Source organism: Solanum tuberosum, unplaced genomic scaffold, assembly GCF_000226075.1.
Source record: "Solanum tuberosum cultivar DM 1-3 516 R44 unplaced genomic scaffold, SolTub_3.0 scf00077, whole genome shotgun sequence".
NCBI lineage: Eukaryota > Viridiplantae > Streptophyta > Magnoliopsida > Solanales > Solanaceae > Solanum > Solanum tuberosum.
Window position 1 is genome coordinate 762,440 of NW_006239003.1, and position 14,675 is coordinate 777,114.

Here is a 14,675-nt window from a genome sequence, read left to right on the forward strand (position 1 = left end):
CTAAATTTTTTTAATGGTCTTTATGAATTGTTTCTGAACTTTTTTTTGAAACTTGATAAAGACGTCATAAAATTCAAATTTCCTTTTAGTGAATATAAATTTATCTTGTGTTGGCGGTGCACAATTTCACATCTACGAATCGTTGATCAGACATCGACGCTATTGTTTGCTGAAATGCTAAAATTCTTTTTGCATCCCAATTTTTTTTAAAATTTTGTTAACTTCTTTTAGTCTCTTCTTTTATTTCTCAAGGAAAAATATCAAAAATATGTTGTTTGTTACTGTATGGCTCATAATATCTTTCCAGATCATGTCTTTTCGCATGTGTAATTTGGATAGGCATAGCCGCAAGTCCTCCTCTTTCAAAAGCAAAGCTAAGAACAATGCTCCGCAGAACGCCCCCAATGAGGAAGAGTGCATTCGCGGAGAGCCGCCACAGAGAAAAAGTGCATTCATTTTAGCATAGAAAGGATGAATGAAAGGTAAACTTTCTCCAAGATTAACTAGGAATTCACGTCAGGAAAGAAGTTTCAACATGGCTGGCTTAGGGAAGAATTCCTGAACATTGTCAAGCAACTTACTAAGAGAAACTGGTAGCCCTTACTGATGCACCGAGAAATATCTTTTTAGAGTTAGTCTTTGAATTTTTGAGGCAAAAAAAGATGGACCTTCATGATCCAGTGGATAAATACCCCAACTTCTAGTGCAAGTAAGTAGGTGGATATCACGTCGGCTACCATCAACTTTCTATTGTGAATTCTCCTTGACATTTTTTTTTTCCAATTAATTTACTAACTTATTTAATAAACAGGCTAATATATTTTTTCCCAAAAAATGGGATAATAGATTTAATTGACAAGAAATATGTCTTATAAATCACATAAAAAAATTAAGGTGAAACTTGAAGATTTAATGTCAAAGGGATAAATATGATATTTTCCTGTATAAGGGCAAATATGATCCTAAAATTGGAAGAAAAAGGCAAATATATTAAGGACATGAGAATTTATCCTCGTACATGTAAATATGACACTTTTTGAGAGTACAAGGAAAAATATGACACTTTTTGATAGTACAAGCAAATTTTGAACATCGAGATGAAAAAAGTTAGTCGACGTTTCATCTCCATTTCTGGCCACCTTTGAACAAATATCACCATTCAAATTAAATTGTAAATCCACTAAACTTATCAAAAACAATATCAGATGATTCGATAAAATTAATTTAGGTCTTCTTGATTGCTCCTTGCAATTGATTTCAAAATGCTTAACTACTGGCAAACTTCATTTCTTCATCACTCTTGTACCAACTCTTTTAATATATTTCTCTATCACGAATTAGGAATGAAAAATAACTTTTGGTAAATTAAAATTAATTTGAGCGCTTTCGATTTTTCTTTGCAGTCGATTTCTGGATGAGTAACCATTGACAAACTCCCTTTCTCCATCATTATTGTACAATCTCTTTGAATATCTTTCTCTCTCACTTATTAGGAATAAAAAATATTTAAAAAAAAAATTGAATCTGGAAGAAATTTGCCGTGAAACTGGATTTTGTGGTTTGAGAAAACAAATTTGTCGGGAAGAAGAAGAAGAAAGGGGGTTGGGTAGGGTGGGGCTTAGTAAAATGTGGTGTCATTTCATTTAGTTTTTTTTAATTAAAGAAAATTTATTTAAAATAATTATTATTCTTTTTTACATTTAAAAAAACTATAGTTATTGAGGTCTAGTGACATATTAATTAGTTATTTTTGCCACATCATATGTATCACACACACTTTACTTTTTTACTGATTATCGAAAAAGGTTTAATAGAAATAAATTTGAATAGATAAAAAGTGTTCAATATGTATTAGCTCTAAGTGAAGTGTCTAAGTAAATTATATGAACAACTTAAAGGGCCACATATGACTTAAGCCTAAAAAAATATACAACTAAGAATAAATATGAGTTATTTGTAAGAGAATTAGGACAAATATGACCATTTTTCCCAAACCAAAAGCTATTTAAAATAAGTGCCAAACGGCAACTAAATCTATCTTTAACCCGGTATTTTTTCGGATTACCCAAAAAGTCCCTTGGATTGCAGATAAGGCATCAAAACCTCTTTAAGTAGGTTGTAGATAGATAGAAGAGGAGGAGGGAGAGTTTCGAAAGAGAGAAAAAATGGCTTCTTTGTCAATGGGAAGTTGGGTCTGTTCAGGAATAGGAAACCACGGACCATCCGCTTCGCTTTCTCTACGTACTGGTTCTTCAAGAATGACTACTTCTGTCTCTTTGAAAATGGCTTCTAATGTCTCTACTCGTTCTGGGTTGCTTCACTGCTCTTTTGTTTCTTCCTCTGCACTCTCTACCTTATCTTCTTCAACATCCTTTTCCGGTAAGTCCCATAAATTCTCTATCTTTGTTTTTAATTTTGATGTGGAAATGGGAAATCGAGAAATTTGTGAATTAGAGATTCCAGTTGTTATTTGAATTGGTAATGCGGGGTTGTTTATTGATTCCTGTTGTAGGCAGGTAGTATGTTCATTTGAGTTGCTTCTTTTGGTAATTCCGTAATAGGCAATAATTCCCTTGTGTGTTATCTTGAGTCCTGTTGAACTATACACACTATTTGAAGGTAAAAAGGGGAGACATCATTCTGATGTTTAGTATTCCATATAATTCAAATTTCTAGTGTCTATTGTGGATATTTTTGGTCTGATATTGGTGTGCTATTGAAAAAAGTAAATCGTATTTCTGATTTTATGGTCAAAATCCATTGGTTAAAGCTTAAGATTATAAAACAATTGAACGGAAAAAGTTTCAACAAGGAGGAAACCTTTAAGGGCCAAGAGGAATTTCATCAATTTCGTATTAAATTGGCATGATGAGTAGTAGGGAGCTAATAGTTAATATCTGGCGTAGGTTCATCATTTGGCTTTGGCTTCAGTTCCAACATTGGAGTGAGCACCACTAAAAGGCGTGGCCTGGTGGTGCAGGCAAAGAAGTATGCTCTTTGTCAGACTAAGAGGAATAGGTCAAGGAAGTCGTTGGCTCGAACACATGGTTTTCGCAAGCGTATGAGTACCACCAGTGGTAGAGCAACTATTCAGCGGAGACGTGCAAAGGGCCGATGGGATCTCTGCCCAAAGTCTTCACCTAGAACTGGCAAACGAGCTTAATGTTTATTGTAACTGATTTTCGTTGGTAATATGTTGTCTTTTTCAGAATTTTCTTGTAACAGGGCTGCTGTAATTTTCATCTGTTTTATTTCAAGAACTAATTCACTAGTTTCCATATTTTTTCATTATCCACTCTCTTTGATTGGTTTTTGCTTTCTCCTTGTGATTTGATCTTCTTCTTCTTGTTCATGGGTCTGGTCAACAAATCACCCTGAGAAATTCATAAACTCGGCAGGTTTTCATTTGTCTGATTCATTATAGGGCTTTTTCGGAGGTCTAATGTTTTTCTCCATTTGTCATTGGAGAAAGTGTTAAAAGAAACTTGTGCCACCAAACAGGGGAATATGAGATTGACATGTTGAGGTGTTTTATGGGCATCGAACAAGGCCCCCCTATATAAGGTTGCTATTTTGTTCTCATAAGTCATTCTTCAGTTGGTGGAGCATGTTGTTGGGTGAGCTTGGATTGTAACTGCAATTATTTGGAAATTTCAAACTTGCATTTGTGTTCATGGTGCATTTACTAAATTTTGCTTCATAACTGAGGATTTTACTACTATGCTGCAGGATCATCCGGCTGTTGGAATGTGTAAGTTGAAATAAGATGTGCCCCAATCGAACCAGAAACTGACCTGTCTATGCTTCTTTTCTCTAAATTAGTAGCTAGTTAAAGACAATATATGTATTCTATTCCTCATCAATTTGGTTATACCGTATGTATAAGAAGCATCCTATCCTAATGCAGGAAAAGTTTGTATGAGCGAAATATTCACTTTATTTAGTAGACTTGGTGTTCAGATCAGATATCCACCACCAGTGAAAATTTGTTCTTCTTCATATCAATCCTTTTTGTTCCATCAAAGGCAAATCCCAATTCATATCTTGTTTTCACTACCTGAAGCAAATGAAGTGTTATTTACACTTGGAAGCACTTCTATTTATAGGATACAAACTCCGGCATGACTCATGAGCTTTTAATTGCTCTAATATGCATTTCTCCAAATCAATTGAACGATTAAATTTGCAAATATCATAAGCTCACTTCTACAAGCCTAAGTATGCAAAATAAAAAAAAACGATCATGGGAGCAACATGTTTCTACTCCTATCTTATGTTAAATATTCGTTTTTGTTTACTAGAAGTTAGAAAGGTAAAGGGTGTCTTTGGTAGGAGTGAAAATGTTTCTCGTGATTTTTTTTCTTCTAAAAGACGTTTTAGAAAAATAAGTAGTTTTTTTTTTTTTTTACTTATTTTCTAGTTGGGGAAGTAATAAAAAAGGATTGTTCCAAGACAAATATAATCTAATTTCTTTTTACCAAATGCTATTAGAGAAATTATTTTAGTTTTTGCAAAAACTAAAAAGTAATAAAAACTGATTATCAAAAGTATTAATGTTCAAAAATCATCAAGTTCCATTTGGATATTTTGAACAGCATAGGTGATTCTTTTGTAGCTTTAGCTTGAGAAAGAATGTAATGAAGAATTTGCACCTCATTTTCACTTCAGTTGATATTGCTAGTTGTCAGAGCAAATAATGCACTTCAAAGTGTTGTTGTACCAAATGGATAAATGGTTGTACCCCTCAAGTCTGAACATTAATGGTTCCACCTACATTTTGGAATATGCAGTGACTAGTGAGGCACAAGGAGCAGCTCCAATGGCGTCGGTAGTGATGTTCATATTGATACCGACAGGCTTAAGTGTTGTGAGTTGTCTCTTCATTCTATTCTACATTTCCTTCACTTCCAATTTCTTTATCCATTCCCACCAAACCCATCTCACATTCAACATTTCATTTGTTGGAAATCCAATGATTCACACACATACGCATGTCCAATTCAATGGTATGACCACACCACTAAAATAATTTACTCTCTCTCTGGGTGTAAGCTATTCTGCACAAATTTTCTACTTTTTAATTTAAATTTTAGGGGTTTCATATGATGCTTAAAGGCCGCCTTACCTATTTTAGGGTTGGAGAACCTCAACTATTTCGAATCCAACTTCTTCATTTAGCTGGATAGATAGATGTTCAGTAGATTGTTGATGTATTCATTGATTTGCATCTCCTTTAGAGGACATCAACTGCTTATAAGCAGCTAAAGAAACTAAGGAAATTAATTAGCAGGATATGAAATTACAGAAAAAGGGGTTGGCAGAAATGATTTCTAATTGTTGAAGATGACAATGTTCTGTAACCATGCATACAAGGATATTCTCAGGATTGTGAGTGCAATGATTTTTCTGTAATAGATAGCAAATAAAAACATAACCCCCTCGTAGGTCCTCTAAACCCACAATGTAGTTATTCATCAGCACAACTTAGGATTCTCTTTAAGAAACTATTTAGAAATATTTAGCATCACAACTATATTCTTACTTAGATGTCTAAGGAACCCCAGTTTTGATTATTAATGCCACCTAATACCACAATTATATTTGTTTATATGTATATGTAAATAAATAAAACCTTTGGCACCCAATTTCTGTTGTGAAATGTCTTCACAGCAATTCCCAGTTTGCTAGAGCCACTGTCTATGTTTATATTTTATACTTCATCACACCTGAAGTGCAATCTTTTTCTTACTTTACCATGTTTAAATTGATATACAGAAGCCTTTCTATCTGGGAGACATGTCTTACAAACTACTATCACCTTGAGGGTCGCATTAGTTGTTTTTGAGTTTCCCCTGGGACTGTGTAAAGGAGACCTTTTAAGAACTTACCCGCTATTGTAGTGACTTACAGAAACGGATAAGTAAACAAGATGACAATGAAACATTTTCTTGTTGTATCCTGTCTTATTATGTTGATTAAGCACGGCCTGTAGATAGGTGTTCCAGTCTAATTTTGTTCAGTTATCCACTGGTTGGCCTATTTATAAGTTATACTAACATGGAAAAAACAGTATCTTTGACCCAGTTTACCTTTGAAAAACTAAATAGATTGTAGTGTAATGCAATTGTGGAGTCCAACCATGTCCTTTTGGCCTTCTTTAAGTTGCATCTCTTTGCCATATTGATAACTACTATTTCTTTTCTTAAGTATGACGTGTAGATAGTCTATTCTGAAATAATTATATTCTATGAATGCTATAGTATCTGCTGCAAATGTAATTGCCTTCAGCCCGACAATATTCTGTCCTGATTGGCATTTTGGCAGGGTTTGTCAGCCCTGATTACTGTATTGTCTGAGATTTGTCGCATATTTGCTGGATCTAGAAATTGTTGGCTTTTATTTTCAGGAAACCATGTGAATGACAATGACGTATTCCATGACAGAGATGCCTTTGTGGACAACTACAAAGAAATGAATAGGAGCTTGAAGATATATGTTTATCCTCACCAAAAGGATGATCCCTTTTCCAATGTACTCTTGGCTGTTGATTTTGAGCCAGGTGGAAACTATGCCAGTGAAAGTTACTTCAAGAAAGTTCTCAAGATGAGCCATTTTATTACAAGGGATCCTTCCAATGCCGATCTCTTCTTTCTACCTTTCTCAATTGCACGATTGCGACATGATCCACGAGTGGGGATCAATGGTATTAAAGACTTCATAAAAAGCTACATCTTCAATATTAGTCATGAGTACCCTTACTGGAACCTGACCAATGGGGCTGACCATTTCTATGTTGCCTGTCATTCTATTGGTCGTTTTGCCATGGAGAAAGTAGTTGATGTTAAGATCAACGTGATCCAAGTTGTGTGTACTTCAAGTTATTTCGTATCAGCATACATTCCACATAAAGATGCATCATTGCCACAGATTTGGCCAAGGCTAGGTGGTAACCCAGATTTTGCACCTTATAAAAGGTCAGCTGAGTCCTTTCTAGTTATTTACTTATTTCATGCATGTGTTTCAGATATGGAACTACTTACCTGAGGTTAATATCAAAATCATGACCTGTTTGTTAATAACTACATGGAATCTTACAAGATAGTTTTCTTTATTTTGTCATATAATCTTGGTCCTTGGAAAACTTTTACTGGGATTCATCATACCCCCAACTTTTGGGAAGCTTTTTATTGGCATTCATCATATGCCATTCTTTCTGATGTTGTGCGCATTAAACCTTATTAGATTTTACACATGCCTGTGAGGGTTTGAATTCCTTCAGGAGACAACCAACCATCTTCCCTTTATGATAGGGGGTTAGGGAGGTTAAATTGAAGCGAGAGTCCTTCTACAAGGGACTTATGCTCCAAGGGCTATGGATTGGGGTGAGGGTCGATGTGCAGCTAGGGGAGTTGCAGGACTAATTCTATTTCCAAAGCTATAAGTCCTAGACTAGGAAGGAGATTTGCTTGGTGTGTTAAGTCAACTCTACTAGATGCAGTGCCCAAACCTGCAGATTGACTTGTCTTATACGGAAATCTATTCATAGAACTTCAAAGCAATCAAATCCATTTTTCAGCTAGACATTTTTATTGTTTTAACCTTTATTCTTAGATCCATTTTCATGGCTTAATATGGTCTATGTTTTGGTCTTTTCAGTTATTCCTTTTGGTCATTTGGCTTTTGTGGAGGATTGTCATCCCCTTGGTTTCCCCATAATAGTACAAACATCCCTGTTACATATTTAAGAAAATTGTTAGATGTGGACATCACACCAGAGCCTAAAGAGATATTTGTGCCATCAAGTATAATAACTATCCCCACATGTTACTTGGTCTTGGGTAGTTTGCTGAGCCTGTGAGGTTATCCAACATAGTGGAACAATTTAAGGCAAGTTTAAGTATATTTGACAGTTTTTTTTTTTTCTAATAAGTTAATTGTATAACCATATGAACTTGGTGCTTGTCGATAGCACAAAGCTTGATACTAGCCAAAACCTCATGCTCCTCAAAAGGTCGTTGTAGACATTCTTCTTCTTCAACTGATTCTTGGAATGTTTTCATTTGTGAAATCAGGTCTCCAAACTTCAGTTTCAGCATATAAGATCTTGTAGAAATCTAATATATCCCCTTGAATACTCTCTGGATCTGTCATTTCTCCATTTACTTTCAGCTTGTTTAAATTATTAAGTCATCTTTGAGCATTTGCCATTCTATGGAAAACTGTTTTTTTGACACCCTGCTTTAGCCACAACTCTGGACCTTTGTCTTCATCTGGATTAATACTATCAATTTCCCAATCAAATGAGTTCCTTCTCAAATGAAGTTCCCATCCCCAAAAGGAACAACATTCTGCCACTTTAGTTCCTTTATAAACCAGATCTCAAAAGCAAATCTGGAAACTGCTCTTCTAACGGAATGTCATCAAGCCACCTATGTGTCCACATTTTTACCTTCCTTTATTGCCAACTTTCAGGTTTACATTGTCAAAAATTGTCACAACACGAAACCTCAAGTCACTATGGCACCTACCATAATCCATCAGTCGGTAAGCCAATCCATATCCTGGAACGACCAGTAACATGCATATTGGGCAGAATCAACAACCAATGGGAAAAGTAAAATAATTTAAAGGAAACACAATGGAAAAGAGAACAACAACAATACATATAAAGGCCAGAATACAAGATCCAATTTCACGACCTGGGAACGAAAGTACAAATTTACTATAGGAGTACAAGTCCCAAAAGTGGATCAAAAAGTACATACTTGTCTTGAATACAAAAGACTAGTCAAAAACTATATATAGATGGAGATAGGTCGAACTAGGACGCCATCAACTCACCTTCTATCTCCGAAGATATGCTCCAAGAAGGCTCGAATCACCGTTGTCGGCTGGTGCTCGGATCGGCATCAAGAGGTACCCAGTAGCATCATAGGCCGACTGAACTTGGGAAGTAAAAACAATATGAAAGCGAGAAACTAATAGCAACTAGAGGTCACAAGAACGAAGAGATAACGAAAATCCTAACTATATAGCCCACGATCTAACGATATGGTAAAGTAAAACAGTTAGCTATAACCTAACTGGACCTTGATAAGCCCAAAAAGTACACTCGTGTGCAATTCGAATAACTCAAACTGACCCCATAAGCCCGATGAGTACACAGAAGCGCTAAGGGTGACATTAACTAAGTCTAAAGTATTCCAGAACTGAAACAGCCATCCTCGGACTCAAACCACGGTGAAGGCATCCAAAAGAACCCAGTAGAACCACCAAGTCAGGGCTCGAACTCGATTAATAGAAGTGATACCCAGACTAAATCTTGGCTAGTAGAAATACGCCCGGACCTCGAACCATGGCTAATAGGCATGCGCACGAACCTCGAACCGCAACTAGTAATCATGCGCACAAACCTCAAACTGCGGCTAGTAGACTCTGAATGTCTCCCAATCACACACTCTTCTTCATATGGGAAGATACCATAGAGCGAAACCATCTTCAGAGTCACCAGGAACCCACTCTATCTCGGAATCCCAGACCCGACCCAATATAGCTAACAAGGCCAAAAATCGCCAAAGAACAAATCAGGGTCGAAACATAAGCGAAGTTATGGATGAACGGTTACAAGAGTTGAGTTGTCGCCTAGCTAAGGATTCATAATATCATACCCAAGTGTGTTATATCAGTCTATAGTGAGTTAAGCTGTACAAAGTGACGTTAGAGAATTTCTAAGGTAAAACGACTCCAAATCGCAAGTCTAAGGCAATCACTAGCCTACGTCTAGGCTAAGGCCAAGAACAAGCTACCGATCAATACAACCAACACTAAAGATACCACAAGACATGATACAATCCACACAACCAAAGTAGGCATGCTCGATTTCTCGAAACTATCCGAAAATAAGGCTAAGGCATGCGTTCTATCAACTAAATATGATACAAGCTAGAAACCCCACCCAAAGCTAGCTATTCAACATGAATTTACTAACACAAGCTTAATCAAAAGACCGGTAAGTCGTAGCCTACCTCAAAGCTGACCGTGCGCACTTCAAATCCACTAAAACGAATCTTTACCCTTTCGAACCACCTCCAATTGCTGCCATGCTATCAAATAAGTGATCACAACGTCAATACAGATGTTTTGACACCCAAATCGCAATAATTGGATACGGGCCCAAAAAGAGTAAAAATGGCATTGTGGGACCCACATTGAGAATCCCAAAATTGACTTTGTCAATTGGTCCCAATCTGCTCAAGGAAGTTGTGCCTCAAAAATGGGCACAATCCGAGCTTTGAAACAAGCTAAACGGTTCATGCAATTAAGCTATCACAAAATCACCATTAAAGAGAGAAAGAAGGGTCTCCAAGACAAGAATTTACCTCTAATACGAGTCCCCCACATAGTCTCGATGGTCCCAACAGGTATCTCCATTAATTCCTGACCTAACACAATGAAAACGAGCTCAATCAGAGCTCTAGAGACCAAGAAATCAACTCCACCAATTTGCACATTGATTAGACTTTTGGAGACTGCTCTTTTGAAAAAGACCACTTAAATGACTTCCGCGAATGCAGGCCCATGGCCGCGATCGCGGTGGTCAACAGGGTCAGGTCAACCCCGACCCTTCTTCAGGAACGCAAAGGGTCGGGGACCCTTCTCTTCGCGAATGCAGAGCTGAGCTCGCGAATGCGGCGACTAAATCTCTTGGTCTTCCCAAACGCGTCTCCAAGCCCGCGAACGTGACGAATAAATTGAGGTGCACCATGAAAGGCTGCACCAGCTCAAGTTGAACTTAGCAAAACGCCACGACTGGGACTCGAGATTCATTTGGAACCCCGTGCATGCAAACGAACTATGCTACCCCACCAAATTTGACATTCTGGACTCAACAGAGATGTCAAATCTTCTAACGGAGGTTGTCTCGACAAAAAGTGGATTCCACACCCAAGCTCTGTTTTAAGCCAAAATCCATGAGGTAGCTCGGAATGAGCCCAAAAGCCTCAAGGTCCGCACCAGAGGTCCTTCTAGACCAAACTTGATGTTTTGTAGCTAACAGGGCCGTCATAGTTGCATTCTGAGGCCGTCGACCTGAATTTTTGACCGAAGTCAACCATTCAAGTTTCAAAAGCTCCAAAACACGAAAACTCGCATAAAACCAAACGAACGACCAGGTGACCAAACTGTGAGTCCCATCAAGTAAAAAATGACTAGTGGTTGCTATAGGAAAGCTCTAAATGCCTAAAATAACACAAAAAAAAAGAGGAAATGACCTAGACGAACATTACAAAAATTTCATCACAGAGGCCTACGATGTATTTCCTAACAGAAGCCATCAACACTTTTAACATTGTTGGTGCACAATTGATCCCCTTTACCATATTTAAGAGTAATAGCATTTTCCTATAAGTCATTTCTTCTGTCATTAAACCTCTAATGCCATTTTAATAAAACTCTTGTGCTGCATCTTCAAATTCTTGATTCTCGATCCCCCAGTTTTTTTGTCTCTTGTAACAGTTTCCTGTTTCACCAAATAGAGCTTTCTCTTGGTTTGGCCCCCTTCTCGTAGGAAGTTTCTTATAATCCTATCCAATTGACTTTCAACCTTTGCAGGCATGGTATTTAATTTAAAAAAAAAACCTTTGCAGGCATGGGAAATAAGGACATTATATGAGTGGGAATTCCATCGAGATAACTGTCAGTTAGTGTTAGCCTGCCTCTAAAGGATTTGTACTGCTTCTTCCATATTTATTCAATCACCCTTTGCCATACAACAATATCCTTCATTTTTGCACCCAAAGGCATACCAAGATATGTAGAAGGATTAGGAAACAATTCAATCCTACAACATAAGATGGCAGCCAACTCATGGATGATGTCATTAGCAGCGGGTTTCTTTACATTTCCTTAGCTTCTCCTTTTCCCCCTTGCTTGAGATCCATTCAACAAAGGTCATCAATCTATTTGGTCTGATGTTTGCCAGATGTTCCACCTGACAACCTTCATCAAGGAATGTTCTCATCAATTCATCTTGAGTTGGCCCTTCTATGTGTGCCAATGCTTAGTCTTTTGTGCAGAGAGGAAAAAGCTGGTAGATGTGCAAGCAGTTTAAGCCGGCTGGTAGTTCTCTGATATTGTTACACCCATCTTCATATTGTTTGAAGTGTGTACATCAGTACATGTAACCGACCCTCTACAATGTGAAAAGAGGAAACATAGAGCAAAAATGAGAAAGAGGGGGGAGGGGGGACTAATCCAAAGCTTAGAAAGTTTTCTTTCTCTATTGCGTTTGCTGTCGGCAAAAAGTATTGGTTTCACTATCAATGAAAATATTCATTTTGCACTGTTGGAGAATCAATTGGTTTTTTAAAAGATAGTGCAACAAAAATGGTTTGAAGAGTGACTAAAAAATATCCTTGAATAATTTCAATAATTTTATTAACTATATGAGGTCTTTAAATAGCCAACTTGAAAACATAATTTGTAGAAAATTTGCATAATAAATTCAAATGAAAGTAAAACTACCTAATAGAAATATAAATTTGAAATGTAGATTCATCCTAAACTAAGAAACTTATTATGCTAAAAGGATAACTGCACTAATTGAAAGCAGATTTCAATACTCCTCCTTTGCTTTAGCTGCAATTAAAAAATATGATTGTCCTTAGTTTCTATTATTTTTTTCTTAAGTTGCACATTATTTTTTATTAATATTGATCTTTCTCTTTCTTTATCATCGTTTAGTTTTGTGCTTAAAAAATACCCTCAATTACCTTATCTTGTCTGAATTTTTTTTGGATTTTTTTAAAACTGGACAATAATAGGATTCGCATGGAATGTTTATAAGGATTGTTCTTACATTACAGCATTACATAAATTGTAGATTCAAAATATGATTTCATCCTCATCGATCAAATTTGATAATTTTCGTAATAGAAAAAAATACAACAATGTTGTCAAAGAATATTATTTTATTACTAACTCAAAGACATATTTATTGTTGCAATTTTTAACTAAAAAAGAAAGAAAAATATGCTAATGATCTATCTGCAAAATCAAATAACACAAAAGTAGAAACAACTCCTAATTTTTATTTTTTTTATGTCACAAGAAACAACTCCTAATTCACTTAACAAAATAATTTGAAATCCTAAAAAACTAGATAGACTTAATTAGTGAAATTTTTTAGTGATAATGCAACTATCTATTTTATTTCTATAATATACTGATGAAATATATTATCAACAAAAGCCAACTTGACAACATATTAATCTACTGCATAACAAAACTTCAAAAAACTTAAAGTATCTCAACAAACTAAGAGCTCCTGTTTGGCCTTAGAGTTTGAGAGTAGATTCTCAAAAAAAATTGAAAACATTAATTGTTCAAGAAATTGTTAGTTTTTGAAAATTTATTTCTAAACACAACTTCAAGTTTTTCAAAAACTATTTTTCAACACTACTTCAAAAACTCCTTGTTTTTTCAAGTTTCAACTAAATCTATGGCCAAAAGCTAGCTAAAACAACCTAATACAAATTTAAAGTTCAAAAAGTAGATACATCCTAAGCATAATTAAGCAACTTATTATGCTTAAAAAGTTACTACATCAATCGAAAACAAATTTCAACCATAGCTTTTACATGAATATATTATTCATAACTTTGTTTGCCATATGTTGGGGGTTAATGGAGATTCTTGATGTAGAGAAACTCATTTTATTGCATGGTTTCAGGAAAAAGCTGGGATTTTTTGCTGGATCACTAAATTCTCCTGTACGTGAAAAGCTTCTAGAGTGGTGGGGAAATGATTCCGACATCTTTGTGCACTCTGGTCGCCTTGAAAGATCTTATACTGAAGAACTTCTTGGTAGCAAATTCTGCCTTCATGTGAAAGGCTTTGAAGTCAACACTGCTCGCATTGTTGATGCGTTGTTTTATGGATGTGTACCTGTGATCATTGCCAACCATTATGATCTTCCATTTGCCGACATATTAGATTGGAAACATTTTTCAGTCATTGTTGCCACGCTAGATATCCCTTTATTGAAGAAAATCCTTCAAGGCATAACTCAACAGGAGTATTTAGTATTGCAAAGCAATGTTCTTAAGGTAAGAGAACACTTCCAGTGGCATGTTTCCCCAATTGATTTTGATGCCTTTTATATGGTTATGTATGAGTTGTGGCTAAGGAGAAGTTCTTTAAGGCTTCAATGAACGTATTACCAGATAATGTCTTCATTCTGTATATTAATCCCATTTTTCATAGGGGGTTCCAATGAACCTTTCTTTAAGTTTCCTTTCCGAGGAAGCTATTGTATTTAGTTATTACAGTGATTTTTACCATGATGTTATAAATATAGTTAATGTATATCTATTAATTTTTTTTAGGAATCCTAACTTTGGGACCAAGTCAATTTTTCCCTATAAATAGAGGGGTTCTCTTCATTGTAAAAATAATAAGTTTCTCTCTTCTCCCTACTTTCTTCTCATTATTTTATATAGTTTCATAATACGTTATTAGCATGATATTCTAACCAATTGAGAATGTTTTTCCGTCCACTACAAAATCATCCCAAAGGTATAATACGTTTTATTAAGTACTTATATGTGTTCTTAAAGTGCAGCGACGGAAACAATTTTTAAACAGGATGCAAACTGATACAAATGTGTGAGATTTTC

The 14,675-nt window shown here is 35.9% G+C and overlaps 2 protein-coding genes across 6 annotated transcripts; both read left to right on the forward strand.

The window, feature by feature from the left end:
• Positions 1–2,073: 2,073 nt before the first annotated feature.
• On the forward strand, positions 2,074–3,928 carry LOC102588229 (50S ribosomal protein L34, chloroplastic). 2 transcript variants are annotated; one of them, XM_006346484.2, is made up of 3 exons: positions 2,074–2,379; positions 2,907–3,188; positions 3,730–3,928. In XM_006346484.2, the coding sequence occupies exons 1-2, from the start codon at positions 2,166–2,168 to the stop codon at positions 3,161–3,163; spliced, it is 471 nt and encodes a 156-aa protein (XP_006346546.1). In that variant the 5' UTR covers positions 2,074–2,165; the 3' UTR covers positions 3,164–3,188; positions 3,730–3,928. The 2 variants fall into 2 exon arrangements, with proteins under 2 accessions (XP_006346546.1, XP_006346545.1); XM_006346483.2 differs by lacking the exon at positions 3,730–3,928 and having other exon boundaries at positions 2,076–2,379; positions 2,907–3,291.
• A 631-nt stretch (positions 3,929–4,559) lies between these two features.
• On the forward strand, positions 4,560–14,419 carry LOC102588778 (probable glycosyltransferase At5g03795). Of its 4 annotated transcripts, none has more exons than XM_006346485.2 (3): positions 4,560–5,006; positions 6,407–6,974; positions 13,730–14,419. In XM_006346485.2, the coding sequence occupies exons 1-3, from the start codon at positions 4,697–4,699 to the stop codon at positions 14,208–14,210; spliced, it is 1,359 nt and encodes a 452-aa protein (XP_006346547.1). In that variant the 5' UTR covers positions 4,560–4,696; the 3' UTR covers positions 14,211–14,419. The 4 variants fall into 4 exon arrangements, with proteins under 4 accessions (XP_006346547.1, XP_006346548.1, XP_015163813.1 ...); XM_006346486.2 differs by having other exon boundaries at positions 4,561–4,867; positions 13,730–14,418; XM_015308327.1 differs by having other exon boundaries at positions 4,805–4,867; positions 6,444–6,974.
• Positions 14,420–14,675: the final 256 nt, after the last annotated feature.

Bases quoted from the DNA above. Each gene is read 5' to 3' on its own strand.
- LOC102588229 (XM_006346484.2), top strand. From the start codon at position 2,166: ATGGCTTCTTTGTCAATGGGAAGTTGGGTCTGTTCAGGAATAGGAAAC. The intron at 2,380-2,906 runs GTAAGTCCCATA...TATCTGGCGTAG, and splicing joins TTCTTCAACATCCTTTTCCG to GTTCATCATTTGGCTTTGGC.
- LOC102588778 (XM_006346485.2), top strand. From the start codon at position 4,697: ATGCACTTCAAAGTGTTGTTGTACCAAATGGATAAATGGTTGTACCCC. The intron at 5,007-6,406 runs GTATGACCACAC...TTTTATTTTCAG, and splicing joins TACGCATGTCCAATTCAATG to GAAACCATGTGAATGACAAT. The intron at 6,975-13,729 runs GTCAGCTGAGTC...GCATGGTTTCAG, and splicing joins GATTTTGCACCTTATAAAAG to GAAAAAGCTGGGATTTTTTG.